The 26,144-nt window shown below is 43.1% G+C and overlaps 2 protein-coding genes across 4 annotated transcripts in view; one reads left to right on the top strand and one right to left on the bottom strand.

The window, feature by feature from the left end:
• Positions 1–9,213, bottom strand: part of LOC147105220 (protein FAM107B-like) — a 92,195-nt gene extending 82,982 nt beyond the window's left edge. The window contains exon 1 of the mRNA XM_086011361.1: positions 4,742–9,213. Within this exon, the coding sequence (XP_085867487.1) occupies positions 4,742–4,765 (24 nt within the window). The 5' untranslated portion in view covers positions 4,766–9,213. The remainder of the gene's footprint in view (positions 1–4,741) is intronic.
• A 97-nt stretch (positions 9,214–9,310) lies between these two features.
• Positions 9,311–24,576, top strand: tmem167b (transmembrane protein 167B). Of its 3 annotated transcripts, none has more exons than XM_086011362.1 (4): positions 9,393–9,417; positions 16,941–16,958; positions 22,706–22,837; positions 23,515–24,576. In XM_086011362.1, the coding sequence occupies exons 1-4, from the start codon at positions 9,408–9,410 to the stop codon at positions 23,595–23,597; spliced, it is 243 nt and encodes an 80-aa protein (XP_085867488.1). In that variant the 5' UTR covers positions 9,393–9,407; the 3' UTR covers positions 23,598–24,576. The 3 variants fall into 3 exon arrangements, with proteins under 3 accessions (XP_085867489.1, XP_085867488.1, XP_085867490.1); XM_086011364.1 differs by lacking the exon at positions 9,393–9,417 and adding an exon at positions 9,877–10,063 and having other exon boundaries at positions 16,941–16,965; XM_086011363.1 differs by lacking the exon at positions 16,941–16,958 and having other exon boundaries at positions 9,311–9,417.
• Positions 24,577–26,144: the final 1,568 nt, after the last annotated feature.

The raw sequence follows: 26,144 nt of genomic DNA, 5'->3' as shown, positions 1-26,144 counted from the left end.
TTCTCCCACCCCCCGGCCCCCCTAAGCTTATCTGCCGCTTTCTGCCTCCCTCCCTACAATTGGCCGAGCTCCCACGATCCGATCTTCAGCTCCTCGCATTCCAAACTTAAGCCCCCCACGACCCGAACTTCAGCACCCCCGCGATCTCTCACTCCCTCCCGTCTCTCCAGTCCCCGGCTGCGGCCTTCTACCACCGGCCTTCCCGCCTGACAGACGGCCAGCTTCTCAATCTGGCCAGCTGCTATGTGGGACAAGGAGAAAAAAAATTCAAATGAGGTCCTGCCGTTAAATTTGGCATTCCCCATATTTCCTAAAAGCTAAAGGTTGTCCCCACTCCCTCCCCCTATATATCGGGGACATTATTTCAGTGAGTGAGTGGTAAATCTATGGAGCAGGCACCCAAGGGAGATGGTGGAAGCAGACAATGTTGATACATTCAAATGCAATTTAGATGGATTTGTTTCAGAAAATAATATTTTGGGATACAGTATGAGTAATTTGAGACATGACATATGGTAAGGGTAGCATGTTTGGGAGGAACAGGTGACTTTGAGCCTATGGTTCCCAAAGCTTCCACCACTGTGGGTTTTCTTCACCTCATGTCTGGGTCTGTTGTAGACTAGTTGATAGAGATTGATTGCTGTGATTAGTCAACAACTCTATTATCATTGTATCATGCGACTACCAGGATGGTACAAGGTGAACTAGATAGACTTGTTCTTTTTTCGTCTAGCAATTCCTATATTTCTATGTATGGCTACCAATGGGAAGTTCCCCAAGAAAATTTGCAGCATAAATTTTAAAATGTTTCCAGACTATGCCATCTGAGCACCTTTTAAACATGGCTTCATTCTGGAGTGGACTTGTTTTACATCTAAAGTCTAAGTGGTGTGAGACTATCTCCTAGAATCGCTCTTGCATTTCCTCAAGTTATATTTCTGCTTTAGAAACCTCTTTGTATTTACTCAAAAGTGGCAGTACAAGCAACAGCCTGCAATGGTCGCAGACTTATCCCCCAACTATAATCCATGTATGCCAGGATGATACCTTTAGAGATTTCTAAATAGATTACTTTAACTATGGACCTGTCAGCCTTTAAAACGTGAACTAATTAACTGGATGGATTTCTGTTAGGTTGAACTTTAGTTAAGAAAAACAGCAGCTGTTTCTTGAGATTAATGTGATCATCTTAAAGCAGATTTCTCCCCGAATCAATGTAATTGGAATATACAGTAAAACCACTTCCAGAATTAGGCCAGTGTATTACTGTATTTATAACCATTTTGTAGCTACAATTCTTCCTTTTATGTTATGTTAGTGTTTATATAGTGAATCTTGTGCTGTGTTTTCTGCATTTGTCCTGGATAGTCTAAAAGTACAAATTATTTAAAAAGGAAAATATTGATGAGGAGTGATCAGAGATGGGATTTGCCATTGCATTCAGGCTCCAAGGCTGGAATAAGATCAACAGTTTATACACTGGTTAACATTTCATTTATAATACACTCACTAAGGTGATTTTTTAAATTCACTTACTGTTGATAATACCTGTAGTTGTTCCTGCAAAATTTAGAACTAATTAAAGGGAACTGGAGACTGTGAAATCCCTCTCTTACTGACACAACCATAGACTTACAAGCAGCAAAATAGTGCAGATGCTGGAAATCTGAAATCCTCATTATGGTAAAGAAAGACACTGGCCCTGAATTCGCGGTCGGTATTTGAAATTGTCCAGTGCAGAATTTCCTCTTCAGTTTACTTAACACTGACTGCTATTCACAAAGCCTTTACAGATCCATGAAATATAATTGTCCACATTTTATTACAACAACAGCTTGTATTTATATAGTGCCTTTAACGTAGCAAAACTACCCAAGGCGCTTCACAGGAGTGTTAAAAGACAAAACAAATTGACACAGTGGAGCTGGAGGAGATTACAGAGTTAGGGAGGGGTGAGACCATGGAGGGATTTGAAAACAAGGATGAGCATTTTGAAATCGAGGCGTTGCTTAACCAGGAGCCAATGTAGGTCAGCGAGCACAGGGGTGATGGGCGAACGGGACTTGGTGCGAGTTAGGACATGGGCAGCCGAGTTTTGGATCACCTCAAGTTTATGTAGGGTACAATGTGGGAGGCCAGCCAAGAGTGCGTTGGAATAGTCAAGTCTAGAGGTATCAAAGGCATAGATGAGGGTTTCAGCAGCGGATGAGCTGAGGCAAGGGTGGAGACGGGTGATGTTACGGAGGTGGAAATAGGCAGTCTTAGTTATGCTGTGGATATGTGGTAGGAAGCTCATTTCAGGGTCAAATATGACACCAAGGCTGCGAACAGTGTGGTTCAGCCTCAGACAGATGTTAGGGAGAGGGATGGAGTTAGTGACTAGGGAACGGAGTTTGTGGCGGGAACTGAAAACAATGGCTTCGGTCTTCCCAATATTTAACTGGAGAAAATTTCTGCTCATCCAGAACTGGACGTCGGACAAGCAATCTGACAATTTAGAGACCGGGGGGGGGGGGGGGCAGTCGAGAGAAGTGGTGTTGAGGTAGAGCTGGGTGTGATCAGCGTACATGTGGAAACTGAAGCTGTGTTTTCGGATGATATCGCCAAGGGGCAACATGTAGATGAGAAATAGGAGGGGGCCAAGGATAGATCCTTGGGGGTCACCAGAGGTAATGATGCGGGAGCAGGAAGAGAAGCCGTTGCAGGTGATTCTCTGACTACGATTAGATAGATAATAGAACCAGGTGAGTGCAGTCCCACCCAGCTAGACGACGGTGGGGAAGCATTGGAAAAGGATGGAGTGGTCAACCATGTCACAGACTGCAGACAAGTCAAGAAGGACGAAGAGGGATAGTTTACCTTTGTCACAGTCACAAAGGATGTCATTTGTGACTTTGATGAGAGCCGTTTCAGTACTGTGGCAAGGGCGGAAACCTGATTGGAGGGATTCAAACATGGAATTGCGGGAAAGATGGGCACAAATTTGGGAGGCGACAACACGTTAAATGGCAGAAATTCTGCAACTGCATTGTAGAAAACAAATATTGTTTTTCTGTTATGTATAAGATCTGTAATCATGAACAGAGTAGAAATGTCCCATAAGGGGAAAGGGTGCCCAGTGCTTTTCATTCCAACCTCATCATTATCCCACATTATTTGTCTTTACACCTTGTCCAAGTAAGACTGGTCAAAAGCAGATTGTGCGGAATTATAGACAGCATTGTTCCAAGGACTCGTGTCTGCTGAGAACAAGGTTGAAGCTGTCAAAACTTGTTTCATTTAAAAGCAACCAAAAGAGAGGAGACTTTCATGCCAAATCTCTGAGTTTGATTCACTCTAAAGTTCCACAAGTGAAAGGACACTGTGGAGAGAAACAGAGTTAACATTCCATCATCGATCAGAAACGTTAACTCTGTTTCTCTCTCTACAGATGCTGCCTAACCTGCTGAGTAGTTCCAGTATTTTCTGTCTTTATTTCCAGCATCTGCAGTATTTTGCTTTTGTGAAAGGACACAGTTCATGGTTTAACAGAGTGGGCTTCCAGGGTCTTTAAAAGGCGGCTCAAAACCCACCTCTTTCTGCAGGCTTTCAGTCACCCCCACCTAATCACCCCATGTCTCAATGTCTGTTTCCCATCTGCCATCTATGAAGTGCCTTGGCACATTTTTTTACATTAAAGACAAGTTGTTGTTATCATTGGGCCAACAAAGGGGTTAATATTGTCTTTAACTGTTGTTTGTAAATATACTTCTAAAATGATTTGATTATAAAAATGCTGATAAATCTTTAAAGTATGACACAAATTTTCCCCAAACTATATGTTAAGATAAGGGCAGCACGGTGGCATAGTGGTTAGCACTGTTGCCTCACAGCGCCAGGGACCCGGGTTTGAATCCGGCCTCGGGCGACTGTCTGTGTGGAGTTTGCACATTCTCCCCGTGTTTGCGTGGGTTTCCTCCCATAGTCCAAAGATGTGCGGGTTAGGTTGATTGGCTATGATAAATTGACCCTTAGTGTTAGGGGGATTAAATACGTGGGGTTACGGGGATAGGGTGGGATATGTGTTGGTGTAGGGGTTACGGGGATCGGGTGGGATATGTGTCGGTGCAGGCTCGATGGGCCGAAATGGCCTCTATCTGCACTGTGGGGTTTCTGTGATTCTGTGAAAACGTCACAATTTTATTGCATTGATACATGTTAGGAATATATTCTGCCTTTAGAGGTTAGAGCACCCATTTCAACAGTGTATGTGGCATTGGTAACTCTCTGCACATTTAGATCTCCGTGATCCCTGCTTTGTACAAAACTGTCTACATTTTGCAGTTGATTTAACATACACGTCGCTGTAAGGTTTCAAATGGAGAGCTTGTTTGATTTTGTAGTGAGCTGGCTCCGTTGAAGCAGAGTATAGAAAATAGTACTTCTGAATAAAAATATAACGGCAGCAGATACAAAAAGGTGGCCATATTTTTAAGTATTTATTTATAGGATACCTTTTGTATAGTAAAATTACCTATATTCTCTCAAGCTTTAACAAGATAGCTAATGAACTGTTCATTTTCAGTTACTGGATTGGTGCAGGTCAAAGCACCACAATAAAGTAATGTAGGCGACAAATGAGAGAAAACCGGGACAATAAAATTGTAGCATTAGTCCCAAGGATAATACTATAAAAGTCAAATTAATCATTGTATATCAGAAAGGGTATTTGCTCATGACAACCTCCACACGCATAACTTACCTTTTTGCCTTGCGATCCTCCCATAGCTTAGGGTGAACAGGTTGAGTTTAAAACCTGTATTTTTGCTTCTCTTTTTACACAGAATCTTGTACAGAAAGGTTTATTTTTCAGTTTCCAACATGTTTATCCAGTAGTTAACCATCCATAATCTGGTAAAAGGCTGTGACTCATATGGCAAAAATTTGAGCAACAAGTGTTATCTGAAAGTAGTCCTAGAATCGCCAGCAATCGATAATAAAAGCAATTTCTTCATGCAATGTAAAGTGAGCTGTTAGATGGAGCGTTTACATTGAAGTTGTAGTCTTTCAGTGATATGGATCAGGTTTCCCATTAGAAGGTCCCTTCGTCTGATCAACATTTATTGATAGACAGCTGTGTAATAGCTGTGTAATGACTGTAATCGCATCAGCTCGTCTACATCATTCCATAGTAGATCTGTTCCAGGCAGTGGATGCACAAACACACTGGAATTATGTTAATTGTTCATGACAGTACAAGACATCACCATGGTGCACTGAAGCGATCAACTGCAAAACTCTCACAGGTCAGCCCCCTAGCTTGTAGTGGCTATGGATAAATTCTGTACAAATACTCAGTCATTGAACACTCAATAATACAACATCACAAGGAAACCACACAACTGGTTCTTTTTAACATTCATCTCATTTTCACTTACTTCAGAACTGGTGTTTCTTTTAAAAGAAGATTAATGCCATAAATGAAAAAATGGAAGTTGATGTCAGGATATAAAACACCAGTAACGTTATTTGTAGCACACTTTCTGTGAATAAAACTTAAATCAATGAACCTCATTTAACAAAAAGGTCAAAGTTTGATTAATTAACAATGTATTCAGAACATAAATCAAACCATTGACTGCACAATCAAACACAAATATGAAGAAAGACTTGAAAAATGGTATTTTTTTTGTTAGCAGATTATAGGGCGATATAATATAAGTGCTTAAAATTATGAAGGATGGGACAGGGTAGATAACAGAAGACTGTTTCTGGTCGTTAAGGTCTCAAGAATGAGGAACGATTGATACAAGATTAAATGTAAGAGATTTAGAACAGAGGGCAGTAGAAGCTTCTTTACACAGAGAGACAATAGAATTCACTTTGAGAGTTATTGGTCGAGGTAGAACCTATGTCAACATTCAAGATTAGATTGAATAGGTGGATGGAGGAAAAGGAGCTAAAGGGATTGAAGGGATATGAGAACAGGGTGAGTAAATATGATTAGAATGATTTGTTTGCTTGGAGGGTAAAAGCCGACACAGACTGGTTGGGCCAAATTGCTTGTTTCTGTGTTGAACCTTCTATGTATTTCTATATATAATCATTATTTTTCAAATAACAGTAGCAGATCCCCCAAGGTGAGTGAGAGAATCATCAGGTGTATAACAATAAAAGTGTTATGCCATTTAATGCTATCTAATATTCTGTCTGAAAAAAGGTGACTAAGGTGATCTTAAAGAAGTATATGATAGTAAACAGTATGGAAAAGATAGATCCAGAAAGTTTATTTCAAACTAAACTATATTAGGACAATGGGACACCGGATCAAACTAGTAAAATGCAAATGTAGGACTTATGTCAAGTTTGTTTTCACACAAAGAGTAACCAACACCTGAAATGGACTTCCAGGTAAAGTAGTGCAGACCAAAAACCCTGTAATGATTTGAGAAACGATTGGATGCCACAATGGTGGAGAGGGAGGGACTGCAGGGCTTTGCTGAATGGATGCACTAAGATGGGGTGAATGGCCTTCCTCTTGTGATCTTGTAAAGAGGATTATTCCTGCAAGAGGTTGATTGTGTCTTCAATATATTCAAGAGCAAGTTTCCTCACATTACAATTTTCCTGTTAAAGCATGAATTGAAATATTTCACTGACATAGTGTAAACCAATCTTTCAGTCTGAATAAAATACTGCCTTCATGGCACTGACTTCAGTTTACATTGCCAACCACTTTTGTATAGTAACGTTTTCCATCTGCATAGGTTTCTGTGAATGTCTTGCCTTCTTTAAGGATAGTACAGATTCCATTTCCACGGTAGCATTTTGTGTCTTATTTCTCTTTCTAAGCTGTTTGACAATCATTTTTGAAATTCTATTAGTGATTTTTTTTTCAAATATATATATAGTTGTTCAAGCACCAAATTTAAAGTATTTAAAGTTATTATGACTATCTCCCCTGAAGGTGCAGTGGTGAAATGTGTTGCATTAAGCCAAACTGAGCAGAGGGTCTCCGGTTGGATCACCAGTCTGTGATAAGTAAGTTGATCTCAGCCAGGGCAGCTGACCTTAGCATCCCTGGCCTTGAGATGGGAATAATCAGCCAAAGTTATTGCTCCTGATTGCTATCAAGTGATCCCTACTGGAATATGTGGGTGTGCGGCTATCAGGTGAGGCTAGGCTGGCATAGACTATCAACACTTACTGTTTGGGCTTTCATCTAAAGAATGGCTACTTGGGCAAGGCACCAGAGGGCTGTCAGTAGCCATGTAACTGTACTCAAGCAAGAGTCAGTGTCCAGTGTTCTATACATGAACACTGACTCCATCCTGAAAAATGCTTCTGAGCATTTTCCCCACTGCTGATGACCGATTGGACTGCAATTCTCTGATTCATGTCTCAGTCCTTTTTGGATATTGGGTTTACTTATAAGTCATATATATTTTATGAATTAAAACAGACACTTTGTCACATCAGCTTTCTGGCAACTGATCCATGGAATAACACAAACTGTCACTGTTGTTATGTAGGCATATTATTACTGGAGTGAAAGCTCCAGTTTTCTTATCCAAAGTACGCACAGCATAAAAGCTGACAGTACTGCAGGTATCACACATATAATAAAGGAGTTGTATACCATTTGTACAGGCACATTTGCACAAAGTCTGGTGAGAATGTGCAGCTCGCTGCCACATGGAGTGGTCGAAGCAGATAGTGTTGCTGCTTTTAAGGTGAGGCTTGAAGTATACATGAGGGAGAAGGGAATAGATTGAGATGAGGGGCAGGGTGAGAACAGGTAATTAAGAGTGGGAGGAGGCTCGTGCACCATAGACCAGTTGGGCCAAATAACCTGCTTCTGTACTGTAGATTCAATGTAAAGGCCCAAGTTTGTGAAGCACCATGTTGCTGGTGCGGCCTCGCAGGCAGCAGATGTGAGTTGCAAATACAGGTGCCAAACCTCTTGTGACCAGTTTTGGGGGTGAAAAGTGAAGCCACACCACTGAAGGAGGTGGAGGTGAAATTGTGGTTTAGTAGGTCAACAACAACAGAGGTGTCGTGAAAGTTGAAGGCTCAGAGGCGAGGGCGAGAGAGTTTTTTTTTTTAATTGGATGAATGTTGAGGTTTATGGGATTGTGGATATATAGGGGAATATATGTGGTATCAGAGACACGTGGTCAGAGATGTCCCTATCAACGTTTCGTGACCTTAAGTGCAGAGCGGCCACGAATGCTGGCAAAGTCCAGAGGGTGACTGACCATGGGTATAGATGGCAGAGTTTATATGAAGGGTGAGACTGAGCTAGGACAGGTGAAGTTAGAGGAGAGGGAGTAGGAGGAGTTGAAGTGCAGATTGAAATCAGCAAGCATAAGGAGTCGCTTGGTGCAGAGGCTAATGGAAGAAAGCAGGGAGATGTCAAGTGAGGCAGTTGGCATGAGACTTGGGATGGCAGGAAACAATTTTGAATGACAGGTGGGAGATGGAAGAGAGTGAGGTGCTCAAAGGATAATGTACATCATTGATGATGACATTAACAGGTGAATATTCCACTAGTCTTATTATTACTAATCAATTTCTCATTGCCTTGTAGCTGGAAGCAGGTGGTAAACCACTGACCTTAACAGCGTGAGACCCGGGAGATTTTTCAGAAAGATCCCATTGTAAAATCCTAACAGGCCTGCATTGGTGACTAAGAGTGACAGACCTTCTCTAGTAGAGTCAGATGCAAAGTACTCATTCCATGCCCTCTGCCTCCACAAGAGCTCTTTTTTGGTCTCTAATCAGCCCCCACCCTTCTTTTGACTACCCTTTTAGTATTTATAACATAATTTTAGTATTTATAAAAGACTTTTGGGTTCTGTTTTATGTTAGCCACTAATCTATTCTCATACTCTTTGCCCCTCTTGCACCTTTTTTTAGATTGCCTCTGTACCTTCTATGTTCAGCTTGGTTCTCTACTGTATTGTGTACCTTACATTTGTCATCATTGCCATAGTTGTGACGAAAGGTCATCGACCTGAAACATTAACTGTTTCTCTCTCCACAGATGCTGCTGAGTGTTTCCAGCATTTTCTGTTTCTATTTCAGATTTCCAGCATCCGCAGTATTTTGCTTTTGTATTTGTCACAATTTAAGAATGAGAAAGCTCCCATTGTAAAAATCAAAACGTAGTTGCCCCTAGCAGGCCTGCAATGGGAGGCTGAGAGTGGCAGACCTGACAAGTGACTGAATGGATTGCGCGGAAGGCATGAGCAAGCGAGCATCGACTGGGATGGATGCGCCGATGCCGCCCGGCCTCGATTACTTCTCCCTGTGTGTGTGTTTACCTCGGGTCTGGGAGGCACGAGCCGGATCATGAACGCGTCATAAAGGAGCGGGGGGGGGGGGGAAGGAGGGACAGCGCGCGACGGAGGATTCGGGCCGCCGCCATGACCAACGGTAATTCTCCACCTCAGCCATCGACGGCCCTGCGGAAACGCCGCTGGACGGGCGACGAGCCCAGCCGGGTGGCTTTTTTTTTTCTCTGAAGACGTGGCTACCCGGGAGAGTTAGGCCTCGGATGGGGCTGGGTAGCGGCGAGGGAGGGGGGAAGCTGGTGGTATCGGCTGCGGGCTGAGCCGCTGGTTTCCCTGGCGGGGAGTCTACCCCGCCGGTCCGCTGTGACGGTCGCTCGTCCCCGGCTTGGCGGTTTCGCTCGGGGTCTGCAGCGCGCCGCGAGGCAGGCAAACTTGATTGAGGAAGCGCGCGACGCCGGCTGATTGGCAGCGGTGACCTCCAATCGGCGAGCAGCTGCTTCCGGCCGATTGTTTTCTTCGCCAATCGCTGCGCAGGAAGAGCGCTGCTGTCAAGTTAGGTTGCAGTTGAACCATCATCAACCCGCCCCCTCCTACTCTGTTGAGCGCAGAGCTGCCTGAGTCTGTCTCAGATTTCAGCCAGTTTCCTTCAATAGGTTTGCAGTTGTGTTGGGGTGCAATGCCATGGATGCCAAGCACTCCTCTCAATGGCCATTGTTTGTCTCAGTCCAGTGAGTGTTGGTAGGCTCCTTAACCAGAAGAGGCACACACACACACCTCCTGTGCATGAGGTTAGTGATTGAATGACTTCTTTTCCTGCCCAGTCACCCTTCTTGATAATCTAACTGCTAGCAAGGATCTGTGTGTTTCATCTCCATAATGCAAATAATCCCCTGAATTGAGAGTCAATCGTGAGGCATGCCTGACTATTATCCTACGAGGATTAGGTTGCAGTTATTTTGGGTCAAGTAAATGTTTGACAAGCACTGAAACTCAACACTATGCTGCAGAAGCTCCAAATGAAACGATTGAGAAATCCACATAGGTTAATTTTGTCTGATATGGAGTGTACAGTCTTCTGGGAAAATAGTAGGGAAAATGCTAGAGTCTATTATAAAGGATTTTTTGAGGATGTAACTGGTAAAATAGATAAGGGAGAACCAGTGGATGTGGTGTATTTGGACTTTCAGAAGGCTTTTGATAAAGTCCCGCATAAAAGATTAGCGTGTAAAGTTAAAGCACACGGGATTGGGGGCAAGGTACCGACTTGGATAGAGAACTGGTTGGCAGACAGGAAGCAAAGAGTTGGAATAAACGGGTCTTTTTCCGAGTGGCAGGCAGTGACTAGTGGGGTATCGCAGGGATCGGTCCTAGGACCCCAGCTATTCACAATGTATATTAATGATCTAGACGAGGGAACTAGATGTAATATTTCCAACTTTGCAAACGACACAAAGCTAGGTGGGCGTGAGTGCTGTGAGGAGGATGCCGAGAAACTCCAGTATGATTTGGACAGGTTACGTGATTGGGCAGATGTATGGCAGATGCAGTATAATGTGGATAAATGCGAGGTTATCCGCTTTGGTGGCAAAAACAGGAAGGCAGATTATTATCTGAACGGCAATAGATTGGGAGAAGGGGAAGTGCAACGAGACCTGGGTGTCCTTGTGCACCAGTCGCTGAAGGTATGTATGCAGGTGCAGCAGGTGGTTAAGAAGGCAAATGGTATGTTGGCCTTTGTAGCGAGAGGATTTGAGTACAGGAACAAGGATGTCTTGCTGCAGTTGTACAGGGCCTTGGTGAGACCACATCTTGAGTATTGTGTGCAGTTTTGGTCGCCTTATCTGAGGAAGGATGTTCTTGCCATGGAGAGAGTGCAGCGAAGATTCACCAGACTGATACCTGGGATGGCAGGAATGACGTATGAGGAGAGATTGGGTCGATTGGGCTTATACTTGCTGGAGTTTAGAAGAATGAGAGGGGATCTCATTGAAACTTATAAAATTCTAACAGGACTAGACAGACTAAATGCAGGAAGGATGTTCGCGATGGCCGGGGAGTCCAGAACCAGGGGTCACAGTCTAAAGATAAGGGGTAAGCCATTTAGGACAGAGATGAGGAGGAATTTCTTCACCCAGAGAGTGGTGAACCTGTGGAACTCTCTACCACAGAAGGCAGTTGAGACCAATTCATTAAATATATTCAAGAAGGAGTTAGATATATTTCTTAAGGCTAAAGGGATATGGGGAGAAGGCAGGGACAGGGTTCTGAATTTGGATGATCAGCCATGATCTCATTGAATGGCGGAGCAGGCTCGAGGGGCCGAATGGCCTACTCCTGCTCCTATCTTCTATGCTATGCTTCTATGGATGTGATAACAGGGCACTTAGAAAATATCAATTGGATTAGACAAAGTCAACATGGATTCATGAAAGAGAAATTGTGTTTGACAAACCTACTGGAGTTTTTTGAGGATGTAACTGGTAGAATAGATAAGGGAGAACCAGTGGATATGGTGTATTTGGATTTTCAGAAGGCCTTTGATGAAGTCCCACATAAGAGGTTAGTGTGCAAAAGTAAAGCACATGGGATTGGGGGTAATATACTGTCATGGATTGAAAATTGGGTAACAGACAGGAAACAGAGTAGGAATAAATGGGTCTTTTTGGGGGTGGCAGGTGGTGACTAGTGGGGTACTGCAGGGATCAGTGCTTGGGGCCCCAGCTATTCACAATATATATCAATGATTTGGATGAGGGAACCAAATGTAACATTTCCAAGTTTGTGATGACACGAAACTAGGTGGGATGTCGGGGAACATAGGGTCTAATGAGAGGGAGGAATTGAATGAAATCCGTATTTGTAGGGAAATGGTGTTAGGGAAATTGACGGGATTGAAGGCCGATAAATCCCCAGGGCCTGATAATCTACATCCTAGGGTACTAAAGGAAGTGGCCCTAGAAATAGTAGATGCATTGCTGGTCATCTTCCAAAATTCTATAGACTCTGGAACAGTTCCTGTGGATTGGAGGGTAGCTAATGTAACCCCACTATTTAAAAAAGGTGGTAGAGAGAAAACGGGGAATTATAGACCGGTAAGTCTGACATCGGTAGTGGGGAAAATGCTAGAGTCCATTATGAAAGATGTAATAGCAGAGCACTTGGAAAACTGACGGGATCGGACAAAGTCAACATGGATTTACAAATGGTAATTTGTGCTTGATTAATCTACTGGAATTTTTTGAGGATGTACCTGGTAGAATAGATAAGGGAGAACCAGTGGATGTGGTGTATTTGGACTTTCACAAGGCTTTCGATAAGGTCCTGCATAAGAGATTAGCGTGCAAAGTTAAAACACACAGGATTGGGGGCAAGGTACTGACTTGGATAGAGAACTGGTTGGCAGACGGGAAGCAATGAGTTGGAATAAACGGGTCTTTTTCCGAGTGGCAGGCAGTGACTAGTGGGGTACCGCAGGGATCGGTGCTAGGACCCCAGCTATTCACAATATATATATATAAATGATCTAGACGAGGGAACTAGATGTAATATCTCCAAGTTTGCAGACGGCACAAAGCTGGGTGGGCATGTGTGCTGTGAGGAGGATGCAGAGAAACTCCAGTATGATTTGGGCAGATGCATGGCAAATGCAGTATAATGTGGATAAATGTGAGGTTATCCACTTCGGTGGCAAAAACAGGAAGACAGATTATTATCTGAACGGCAATAGATTGGGAAAAGGGGAAGTGCAACGAGACCTGGGTGTCCTTGTGCACCAGTCGCTGAAGGTAAGCATGCAGGTGCAGCAGGCGGTTAAGAAGGCAAATGGTATGTTGGCCTTCATAGCGAGAGGATTAGAGTACAGGAGCAAGGATGTCTTGCTGCAGTTGTACAGGGCCTTGGCGAGACCACACCTTGAGTATTGTGTGCAGTTTTGGTCACCTTATCTGAAGAAGGATGTTCTTGCCATGGAGAGAGTGCAGCGAAGATTCACCAGACTGGTATCTGGGATGGCAGGAATTACGTATGAAGAGAGATTGGGTCGATTGGGCTTGTACTCGCTGGAGTTTAGAAGAATGAGAGGGAATCTCATTGAAACTTATAAAATTCTAACAGGACTAGACAGACTAGATGCAGGAAGGATGTTCCCGATGACTGGGGAGTCCAGAACCAGGGGTCACAGTCTAAAGATAAGGGGTAAGCCATTTAGGACAGAGATGAGGAGGAATTTCTTCACCCAGAGAGTGGTGAACCTGTGGAATTCTCTACCACAGAAGGCAGTTGAGGCCAATTCATTAAATATATTCAAGAAGGAGTTAGATATATTTCTTAAGGCTAAAGGGATATGGGGCGAAAGCAGTGACAGGGTACTGAATTTGGATGATCAGCCATGATCTCATTAAATGGTGGAACAGGCTCGAGGGGCCGAATGGCCTACTCCTGCTCCTATCGTGTCTGTTTCTATGTGTGTTGTGAGGAGGATGCAAAGAGGCATCATGGCGATTTAGACAAGTTGAGTTAGTGGGCAAAAAACATGGCAGATGCAGTATAACGTGGATAAATGCGAAGTTAACCACTTCGGTAGGAAAAACAGAAAGGTAGAGTGTTATTTACAGGAAACTTTTTTTTATCCGGGACCGATGTGGTGCCGGTTCATCAAAAATTCCAGATAACCGAAAGCTATAGTAAAAGATACGGAGAGCTGAGAGCTCCGTATAAAGCAACAAACCCTGTTGCTTAGCAACAGGTTCAGAACAATGGCCACAAGTTCCAAGCGTCTCTAGCTTAGCAACAGCTGCAGCCACACCCTTGCACAGCAACAGATCGAGGAAGTCAAGTACAATATGAAGTAAAACTTACCTGAAACTACTCCTGAATTTTGCCGGTTAACCGAGATTTCCGGTTATTTAGGTGCCGGTAAATCGAAAGTTTCCTGTAAATGGTGATAGATTGGGAAATGTTGATGTACAAAGGGACCTGGGTGTTCTTGTACACCAGTCACTGAAAGCAAACATGCAGGTGCAGCAAGCAGTTAGGAAGGCAAATGGTATGTTGGCCTTCATTGCAAGAGGATTTGAGTACAGGAGAAAGGATGTCTTGCTACAGTTATACAGGGCCTTGGTGAGACCACACCTGGAGTACTTGTGTAGTTTTGGTCTCCTTACCTAAGAAAGGATATACTTGCCATAGAGGGAGTGCAGCGAAGGTTCACCAGACTGATTCCTGGGATGGCAGGACTGTCGTATGAGGAGAGATTGGGTCGACTAGGCCTGTATTCACTAGAGTTTAGAAGAATGAGAGGGGATCTCATTGAAACGTATAAAATTCTGACAGGGCTAGCCAGACTGGATGCAGGGAGGATGTTTCCCCTCACAGTCTCAGGATAAGGGGTAGGACATTTAGGACTGAGATGAGGAGAAATTTCTTCACTCAGTGGTGAACCAGTGGAATTCACCAACACAGAAGGCTGTGGAGGCCAATATATTTAAGAAGGAGATATAGATTTCTAGAGACAAAAGGTATCCAGGGGTATGGGGAGAGAGCGGGAATATGGTATTGAGATAGAGGATCAGCCATGATCATATTGAATGGCGGAGCAGGCTCGAAGGGCCGAATGGCCTACTCCTGCTCCTATTTTTCTATGTTCTATGTTTCTTCCCTGTAGGAACACACCGTGATTGCAACAATTTAGGGGCCTGAATGTGCAAAGAATGCTGTTGAAGTTTAACAGACTAAAGCCATGCAACTTAATGGTCAGTCTGCTTGCACCTAGTGGTGCATATTATCTAGCATTACCCCAGCGGTTTAAATACCAGATTGCAGAATTACTTAGAGCTGAATGGATGGAGTCTAAGCCTCCAGTGACTAGTTTACACCTCCAGGCCCCTTTCAGTGACTCAGGCTGTTTGGTAAATCATCAACAGTCCCCTGGAGAATTGCAGATCAGGTTGGCTCAAGTATTGGAATACGGAAAGCAAAATACTGCAGATGCTGGAAATCTGAAATAAAACAGAAAATGCTGGAAACACTCAACAGGTCAGGTCTCCTGCCATCAGTGGGCACCGCAGGGAATCGAGTGTCTGGTTGACACTAGATAACATTATGATTTAGATTTTTTTGTTTGGGACTTTGTTTAAATCATTGTATTAGTTGTGCCTGTGCTCAAAGGGCCACTTGTAGAATAGTTTTCTCTGTTGATAATGGAGCAACCCAATGTCTCCCTCATTGGTCAACTCCAAAATAGGCTCCATGTGGGGAGGAAGATGGGGTTAACGTCTTGGGTCGATGTTTCGTCTAATGAAAGGTCATCAACCTGAAAGGTTAACCCTACCTGCCCCTCTGGGATTATTGAGTCAGCCACAGTGGATTGACCTGCCATAGTCGGGTGTGTCAACTGGAACCAACTCATTCCGAAAGAGATCCTGGTTACAGTGTTGAAATCAACTATGGTATGTTATTTGTAATCTCGCGTTTTTATTACTGGTTTTGTGCTGACGATTGCTGTCCGTGCTAATGGTGAGTACATTCTATGACTTTGTGATGTTCATACAAAAGAATTGGTAATTGTGACAAGATTTTCATGTTGATCAGAGAAAAATTTGCCGCTGATTATCAGGACTTTGTGTAAACTAATGCCAGTAAAAAGAGGTGTGTGCACATAGGTTCCATGTGCTGCTTTACTCAGACCATGTGATACTATTTTCAGATCACATCTGCTTTGATACATTTTTTTTTCTAAGTGACGCGTGTTCCACCATAAATGTACTTGCAGCATAACCTTAGGAATAAAGATTTCTTTTAAATTGAGATGGGTTGATCTGTAATATTATAAAACCTTTATGTATGTGCTCAGTTTCTCTGTTCACATTTCAAATATCTCACACTGTCTAAAGCATCAAAAAATTTTGAAAAGTATAAAGAGCCAAAGGCAATAATTTACAAGGAGCAGAAAAACTCTAAGAACACAAAATAGTGGAGCCACATTGCTTGCTGACTCTTAATTGAGCTTCAATAAACAAAGCCAGGGTTTTGACTGCTAGCCTGATGCACCATTAACCTTTGACTGAAATGACCCAGTGTTTACTTAGGAATTTAGGTGATGTACTGTTTAAGGAACATATGACCCAATGCAAACAATGGACAGCGGAAGACCAGCTGGTCCATTGAAATGCCTTAAGCAACCTGATTCACGACAACCCCCACCCACCAACCCCTGTTCTCTCCTGAGGGGCAAAAAAAAACTTTTTAAACCCGAAGCCAATTTAGGGAAAAATAAATCTGAAAAATTCCTCTCCAAACCCCCTTAGGTAATCAAAACTAGCCCCGCAGACCATTTTGACAATTATTAATTTTACTTAGTATTCCAGCTACCTTTTTATATGCAGTGCTGTCTGTGTTTTAAGCTCTCTATCATTCTTGTAACCTTGTTCTGAATCTTTTCCAAAGCCTTTATATCACCCACCATGTGAGGGGACAAAACTGGACTCAGTATTCTAAGTGAGGCCTGACAAGTTTTATGCAACGACAAAATGATGTGTTTGATTTTACATAGAATTGTCCTGGCAATGCAATCTAATACCCTATTTGCTTTGGCTATCGCTTCACGGTACTGATCATGAACCTTTAGAGAATTGTGTACTATAACACTGATCTTTTCTTTCTCAACAGACTTCAGTTCTGTACCTTGTAGGTTGTAAGTATACTTTGTGTTGGTCCTGCCCGCATGCATAACACTACGCTTCAACAAAAAACTTTTTTTCTTCCTTTCCGATGTCAAGGATCGCAAGCTTCAGCAACTCTTGAACACCAACGCCCCTCCGGAACCTTCTTCCCCTTCACTTTCCTCTGACCCCCCTTCTCCCAATCTCACCCCCTGCCGCGTTTTCACTATCCCCTCTGACCTTCCACTCTCTGACCCTGAACGATCAGTCCTCAGCAAAGGCCTGAGCTTCATCCCCTTACGCCCCCACCTCAATGAATTTCGAGCTCGGCACGATGTTGAGCTCTTTTTCCGCCGCCTTCGTCTCCGTGCCCACTTCTCTGGCCAGGAGTCTTCCCCCCCCCCCGCACGGCTGACCCTTTCTCCCGCTTTCAGAATTCCCATTCTACCTGGACCCCTCCCCCTGGCCTCTTACCCTCTCTAGATCTTTTCATCGCTAACTGCTGCCGTGACATCGGCCATCTCAATTTCTCTGCTCCCCTCACTCACTCCAACCTACCTCCCTCTGAACTTGCAGCACTCCATTCTCTTAGATCCAACCCTGACATTGTCATTAAACCTGCTGACAAGGGTGGTGCTGTTGTTTGGCACACCGACCTCTACCTAGCGGAAGCTGAACGCCAAATCTCCGACACTTCCTCCTACCTCCACCTGGACCATGACCCTACTACCGAACATCAAACCACCGTTTCCAAGACTGTTACTGACCTCATCTCCTCTGGCGATTTCCCCCCCCCCCCCCCCCCCCCACCGCGGCCACCAACCTCATAGTTCCCCAACCCCGCACAGCCCACTTCTACCTCCTTCCCAAGATCCACAAACAGGACTGCCCTGGTAGACCCATCGTTTCAGCCTGTTCTTGCCCCACCGAACTTATCTCTTCCTATCTCGACTCTTATCTTTTCTCCCCTTGTCCAGTCTCTTCCCACCTACATCCGCGACTCTTCGGACGTCCTCCGCCACTTTAACAGTTTCCAGTTTCCTGGCCCCAACCGCTTCCTTTTCACCATGGACATACAATCCCTCTACACCTCCATCCCCCACCAGGATGGCCTGAAGGCGCTCCGATTCTTCCTTGAACAGAGGCCCGACCAGTCCCCATCCACCACTACCCTCCTCCGCCTGGCTGAACTTGTTCTCACATTGAACAACTTCTCCTTTGACTCCACTCATTTCCTCCAAATCAAAGGTGTTGCTATGGGTACCCGCATGGGTCCTAGCTATGCCTGCCTTTTCGTGGGATATGTGGAACACTTTGTTCCAGTCCTACTCGGATCCCCTCCCTCACCACTTCTTCCGGTACATTGATGACTATATCGGTGCCGTTTCCTGCTCTCGCCCTGAACTAGACAATTTCGTTCACTTTGCCTCCAATTTCCACCCTTCCCTCACCTTCACATGGTCCATCTCCAACTCTTCCCTTCCCTTCCTCGACTTCTCCGTCTCCATCTCTGGTGATAGGTTATTGACCAACATTCACTACAAGCCCACAGCTACCTGGACTACACTTCCTCCCACCCCGCCTCCTGTAAGGACTTAATTCCATTCTCCCAGTTTCTCCGTCTCCGCTGCATCTGCTCCGACGATGCCACCTTCCACACCAGTGCTTCCGACATGTCTTCCTTTTTCCGCAACCGAGGATTTCCATCTACTGTGGTTGACACAGCCCTCGACCGTGTCCGTTCTATCTCCCGCACTTCTGCCCTCACCTCTGCCCCTCCCTCCCGGAACCACGATAGGGTTCCCCTTGTCCTCACCTTTCACCCCACCAACGGATCATCCGCTGCCATTTCCGCCACCTCCAAAGTGATCCCACCACCAAACGCATCTTCCCCTCCCCTCCCCTTTCAGCATTCCGTAGGGACCGCTCCCTCCGAGACACCCTAGTCCACTCCTCTATCACGCCCAGCACCCCTTCCCCTTCGCCCGGCACCTTCCCGTGCAAGCGCAGGAGATGTAACACCTGCCCTTATACCTCCCCCCTTCCCACTGTCCAGGGCCCCAAACACCCCTTCCAGGTGAAACAGCGATTTACTTGTACTTTTTGCAATCTAGTATACTGTATTCGCTGCTCACGATGCGGTCTCCTCTACATTGGGGAGACCAAACGCAGATTGGGTGACCGCTTTGCGGAACACCTCCGTTCAGTCCGCAAGGGGGACCCCGAGCTTCCGGTCGCCTGTCACTTTAATTCACCGCCCCATTCCCACTCAGACCTCACTGTACTCGGGCTCTTGCATTGTTCCACGGAAGCTCAACGTAAACTCGAGGAACAGCACCTCATCTTCCGATTAGGCACTTTACAGCCTTCCGGACTCAATATCGAGTTCAACAATTTCAGATCATAACCCCGGCCCCCATTACATTTTTGCTTATATTTTATCCACATCTTTGTTTTGGCCCTTTTCCCCCCCCCCTTTTTTTCTCTCTCCCACATGGCAGCTGTCTCTCATTCTGCCAGAACATTTCACACCTAATCTAGAGCCATCTTTTGTCTCCACTAGTCCTATCACCATCTCGTCTCGTTTTGAATACCTCTTAATGTCTCTTCACTTCTCCTATCGCATCAAGCTCTGCAGTGTTTTTTTTTCTTCTCTACAATCCTAACAAACAATCTTAGAAATCTTTGTATCATCTGCAAACTTGTGGACCGTTCCCCCAATGCCTACATCCAGGCCATTAAATAAAGATTGTAAAAAGCAACAGTCCTAGCATTGATGCAAATTACCATGAGATCTGCCAATAGCAACCTATATTATTATAGAAATGTTATTTACTTAGGTGCACACTTCCTGTCTCACACTTCAGATGTCACACACTGTTTAATAGAAATTTGCAGGTCACACTGTGGGCGGGGCGGGGGGAAATGATGATAAATCACAGGTAACATTTGGATTTTACAGAGCAACTGCAGGAACAAAGCAATATACTGGACAATGTTTGCACCTTTTTAAGTCACCTTTGAATGCACTTACTCAGTATTTATTTATCAATTAGACTTTGTAGCCCTACAGAGACATACAGCTGCTGAAAAGTAACACATTGTGTTCTACATAGCACAACAGCCCTGACTTTGAGCAGCAGTCATGAGAAATTTGCTAGGATAATGCAATGCCCCGGATTTTGCGGTCAGTGGCTTTCTGTGGGCTTTTGCATGGTACTTGCAGTGATTAGAGAGCGAAATCAAGGCGGCACCCTCTACAGGGGATCTGGGACCTGTGTGAACAGGGCAAGGAAGACACGCCGTCTAAGCCAGGAAGTGTAAGTTAGAATATTTAATTCAATGTCAAATGTACAGAAAGCTAAATAGAGAGGGAAAGAAAGCTGGGATTAAGAGAGAGATAAAAGAGACAGAAAGGAATTTTTTTTTTAATTTATAAAAAAAAAAAAAAAAAATCTCCAACAATAATTAAAATCTGAAGGAATGACACTCAACGCTTTTAAAAGTAAATTTTCAGTGCCAGAGAGGTTGTTTGGCAGTAATTAAGACTTACCACGGTGTTAAAAATTCACTTGCACTTGAAAGGACAAGCCCTAACTTTTTCTGGTGAGTTTGGTGGGTATCTAGTGAGTAAGTACCGCAAATTCACGCCTGAAATGGTACCGGGGTAGTGAAGCTTGTGGGGGAGCAGAGTAACTCGGACAGCAAACTTCCTGATTTCCACATTTAACTGCGCGTGTGTGGATGCCAGAAGTTGTTGTCCGATTTACTCCTAAATATTCTTACCACAAAATCCAGGCCATTAGGTCTAGCATGCACACTCAGTTACAAAACAAATCTTAAAATGTTGGATGCTTAGATAGTGGCAAACACCTTGTGAAAAGTTCCCTAATCACACAGCAGTAAAACTCTGAATATCCACAGGCTGTGTTTATTTATGCAATAAGTCTTTCTGGCCATAAAGGCACAGGCTATCTTAAACATAGTTCCACTTTAGCAGGCTGTTAATACATTGTGCATTACACGTTATAGTACAGCTGTTGTTATAATTCAACATGTAATCTGATTTACCGTAAGCATCCCATAGGTGATCAGCTAGCAATGTAAAACAATAAATACCAGAAAACAAGTCAACCTAGCCTTCACGAGCACAACTATAACAAAAGCTCCTGCTCGACAGTGCATTTTGCATCGATAATTAATTGTTAGACTTCTTTGAATACAGTGTAGCTGGTTTGTATCCACAACCATGTTTTGCACTGTCACTGACGGCTTAGACTAGCTTCCTGCTCCTACTGACCAATTCACCAAATGGCATAGTTGCCCTTTTTAAATTAAAAAGTTGGTACAGAACTGCTAATGCCTGATAATTTGAAATATTTTTTCATTTTCAACACCTTTGACAGAGTTAATAACTTTAGCTCATTACATTACTACATGACAAGTTATTCCATCGTATCATACACCACCCCTGATTTAGAGGGTAATAGGCAGCCAAATCCTACAGTGACAGTATTCTTAAATCACTGAGCAAGAACTCTTGACATACACTTTTTTTTAAACCATACGTTTGTTCCTCCTCATAAATGGCAGAGAAAAATAAATAAAACTAGGAGCCAACCTCTAGCAGTAACCTCCCACAGGAATCTTGACTGTATTCTTTTAAGACCACACAGTCTAATTGCTGTTAATAAAGACTGGGTGAGTTCATTCTGAGCTTAATTGGATTTCAGCCCTGGCTTTGTCTTTTTTTTTTAAGTGTGATTCCTAAGGTCAATTGAAAGGCTGCAGGCTCTGGAATTTTCTCTTCCTGGAAATTTTCTTTGTACATTTTAAATGACTGCCTTTGTATCTTTACGCTTGTTTGAAGTATTACTGTACATGGAAATTTAAGTGTAACGGAGAGGAAATGCATCCCAGACATACCGTTTTATATTATTAAATAGACTTTATAAAAAATCTCATTACCACTATGATGCATAGCCCTTTTGCCTCAGGCCTGCGTCTCAAACCTATAAATATTTTTATTTGTGCAATTGGTGAAGTGGGCACATTTACCTGGCACTTCAGTTTCCTCTGAAGCCTGAAGCAACATTGCCTCAGGCAGTTATAACCCAGCCAGTATTACAGGAAACTTTGTGATATCCGGCACCGACGGGACCGAGCTGTTGCCAATCTATCAAAACTGCCGGAGATACAAAGTTAATGTTGAAGCATACGGAGGTTTTCATCTCCGTATCTGACAACAAACACTGTTGCTTAGCAACAGCTTCTAAAGAGTCGGCTGCAGCTGCAAGTGTCTCGAGCTGAAGCTGTTGCTATAGCTACAGACCTTGCAGTGCCTGACTGGGGGGGGGGGGGAAAAGAACGAGAACTAAAAAAAACTTATCGAAAACGGCTCCTGATTTTTGCCGTTAGATCGAGTATTCCGGACATACAACCTCCGGATAAACCAAAGTTTCCTGTACCAAGATATCATTCTTCAAGGTGCCTCACTTGTGCTTTTGCCTGTTAACAAGTGTTACAAGTCAGCAGCATTAATAAAAGAGTGAGGCGGCATCCTGTGTGCTGTTTTAGATGCTTTTTTACACCCTCAGGTGTTGCAAACTTAATACGTAAAAGCAGCCTACTCGTGTATGAGAATTCATATTATAATGCTGTCAAATATACATTATACAGATTTTATATAATTTGCTAACATCTAAAGAATGTACCTTAAATGCATTGTATAAGCCTCTTTCAGTTTTAACCAAATTTCCTCATGTTTTGCAGTATATTCTTTCGATGGGCTCCTGGTTTTTGGCTTGCTTTTCATATGCACCTGTGCATACTTAAAGAAAGTTCCACGAGTAAATAAATGGTTACTTTCCGAAAAGAAAGGGGTATGGGGCGTATTTTACAAAGGTAAACCAATATGCATACTAGATTTGATGAACAGAAACTTTAATCTGGTTTAAAATATGGTAAAATCACTATTATCCTTGGAGAGAAATTATAGAACACCCATAGTGACTTTTGATTTGTATGACATATTGAGTATTAAAACTAGTCAGTATTGGTTAACAAATTACTGTTGTACAAAAGAACAAGGAATGTGATTTAAATAATCATTGACTAAAATCATCTTTAAAAAAAAATTAAATTGGAATTTGACCTTTTCCCCAGACCAGCAATATTTTAATTTTTTTTTACTGACTTTAGATCTTCTTTGCACCATATAGTTCTCAGACAAGGAGAAGGGCAATGTCCCTCTGAGCAGACCATTAGAGGGCGGGTGGAGTAACCCGTTGTGACTCCCACCAATCTTTCCTGCCACTTTGTGATGAAACACCCAAGGTCCTCTTGTGCCTCTCCCCATGGCATAGCAGAGATTGAGAATTATTTGTGTGGTAAAGCACAGCCATGAACCCAAATACTACCCATCCGTGCCACATGTTGGAACATCATTACATTGGGACACCTCACCAAAGGGATTTGAGATGATCCTGAACATGATATTTTAAATTGCCATGTGTTTAGATTTATTGTATTTGTAAAGAAAAAAATGAATGATTACTAAATAAAACAATGTTTCCTTACAGCTGCAGTAATAGGAACGAGGCTTCATGTACCAGTGGCACTGACTTGCCTTGTCATGGGTGTTTATGTTTTGTTTATTAAATGACATCAGCAGTCCAAACTTGACGAAGAACCTAAGAGGAACAATATATTTAGCAAAACCATTCAACAAGGATTAAGATCAGATAATGTTTTCTTTCTGTACAAGAACTGAACACTATACTGTCTACCCTCTCGTGCTATCCTGGAGGTGCTTGGAAGAAACACTGGCCAATGGAAAAGTAGTTAACTGCTGGTGTAGACATGGTCCGTATTAAATCTGTCCCTTAATTCCAAGGTGTATGCTTCTAGCAAATCTTCTATTTCACTTGAAAACAACATCGTGAAAGACTAGTCAATTAGACAAGATCTTTGATTAGTGCAAATTTGAAGGAAGTATTTCTGAATTTTTTTTAATTGAAACTATAATCCTGAGTAATCATTTAAAATGGGTTTCTTTTTCAATTTCTGAACTTAATATACAATTCTAAAGTTTCCATTTTTTTTTGAAAAAGAGGAAATTTTGTTTTGGCTTCTTTTGTCTGAGATGACGAGATTGTTGTATATTGGTCCAGTTGACTATGTTTGCTTCTGTCTTCCTAAAATTATGTGTACTATAGGTTAATAATAAATGTAATGCTTTATTCATAATTTAGGGTGTTGTGGTAAAATTTATAAAGTGGGATGCTTAACCAGAACATTATCCAAAAATAACTTTAAAGTTGTTAAATAGCCCATTGGAATCTGTAAAGTGACTGACTGTAGCAACGATGACTATGCCCAACCTGCCTTAAAACCATTAGTTACTTGGAGCACAGTGACTGCATTGGTTTTATTGGCCCATTGGTTACTGAAAGTTAAGGTAGTCAATCTGTTGGACATTTCCTAGTTCAAGTTTCCTGTTCTTTCCTTTGATATTGAAGCTGCAGTATATATTCTTGGAAAATGTTATCTGCATTTCGAGGAATTCTCATAATTTTGGGCAGAAGTACAAAGTTAAAAAAATAAAAGCAACCAATCCAGGGAAAACTGGTTTTGAATTTTAATGCTGATGGTCTTTTTCTTTGTCTTTTGAAGAGTGGCATCTGGATCTGTGGTTATGTGTTGTCCTTCTAGCTCTTAAGAGAAAAAATGAAAGAGTAATTTCTGGCTGTGGTACCAGTGGAATGTTTTAGTGCAGAATGAGCTGCACACCCTGAATTTCTGCATTCTGGTACATGGATTTGCTAAGATCAGAATTTAGGCAATTGCAGCACTCGTACTGCCACCCTGACTGACTGAGCCTGAGACTCTTATTGTCTGCGTGGCTCAGGTACTCGATGGATAAATTCACTTGGCCACCAGGGAGCCAGTGAAATGAATTAGAAACTGTATTTATATCTTGGGAAATAAATTTTTCTGTACATGAAAGAGAAAGACTTGCATTTATATAGCACCTTTCACAACATCCGGACATCCCAAAGCGCTTTACAGCCAATGAAGTACTTTTGAAGTGTAGTCATTGTTGTAATGTAGGAAACGCGGCAGTCGATTTGTGCACAGCAAGCTCCCACAAGCAGCAATGTGATAAAGACCAGATAATCTGTTTTAGTGACATTGATTGAGGGCTAAGCATTGGCGGGACACCAGGGAGAACTCCCCTGCTCTTTGAAATAGTGCCATGGGATCTTTTTTGTCCTGAGGGGGCAGACGGGGCCTCGGTTTAACATCTCATCCGAAAGACGGCATCTCCGACAGTGCAGCACTCCCTCAGTGCTAGACTGGAGTGTCAGCCTAGATTTTTATGCTCAAGTCTCTGGAGTGGAACCCACAACCTTCTGACTCAGAGGTGAGAGTGCTAGCCACTGAGCCACAGCTGAGAATAGATCTACTTTTTAAAAAAAAAATGAAACAAAAATGCCTACACAGATTTCTTTTAACACATGATCTGTATTTGTGCAAATTTATTTTGAGCATTGAAGGAAAATGGGCTGTTTTTCTGGTTCAAATTTGATCTAGGTTGGTGTTTCCGTGTACTGCACATATACTTGACAAGACGAGGCTGGTGTATATAATTACCCCCATAAGTTTCTAAACCATGCTCTGACATTGAGGATTTGCCAAGTGAAAATCAAGTGGTTCTCAACAAGTGAGAGGAATAATAGGAGGGCAGCTATACCTGGACTGCTTTCAACGATTCCAAGTGGCTGGCTAAAGAGTAAGTGTGGTGGACATTAGGGAAAAGAAAGAAAGATTTGCATTTATATAGTGCCTTTCACGACTTCAGGATGCCCCAAAGTGCTTTACAGACAATGAAGTACTTTTGAAGTGTAGTCACTGTTGCAATATAGAAAAGGCAGAAGCCAATTTGGACACAGCAAGACCCCACGAGCCGCATTATGATAATGATCAGACGATCTGTTTTAGTAATGTTGGTTGTGGGCTAAATATTGAGCAGGACACCGCGGGGAGAGCTCTGCTCTTCTTCGAAATAGTGCCATGGGATCTTTTTCGTCCTGAAAGAGCAGACGGTGCCTCGATTTAATGTCTCATCTGAAAGACGGCGCCTCCAACAGTGCAGCACTTCCTCAGTACTGCACTGGAGTGTCAACCTAGATTATGTATTCAAATTCCT

This window comes from Somniosus microcephalus, chromosome 18 (assembly GCF_052327205.1).
Source record: "Somniosus microcephalus isolate GS21.2 chromosome 18, FLI_Smic_1.0, whole genome shotgun sequence".
NCBI lineage: Eukaryota > Metazoa > Chordata > Chondrichthyes > Squaliformes > Somniosidae > Somniosus > Somniosus microcephalus.
Note: the sequence above shows the minus strand (reverse complement) of the source record. Positions and strands in the feature narration are given on the sequence as shown.

Coding starts and splice junctions, on each gene's coding strand:
- tmem167b (XM_086011364.1), top strand. CDS start 9,980: ATGGCCATTGTTTGTCTCAGTCCAGTGAGTGTTGGTAGGCTCCTTAAC. Junction 10,064..16,940: donor ACACACCTCCTGTGCATGAG/GTTAGTGATTGA, acceptor CTTTCTCAACAG/ACTTCAGTTCTGTACCTTGT. Junction 22,838..23,514: donor ATGGGGCGTATTTTACAAAG/GTAAACCAATAT, acceptor GTTTCCTTACAG/CTGCAGTAATAGGAACGAGG.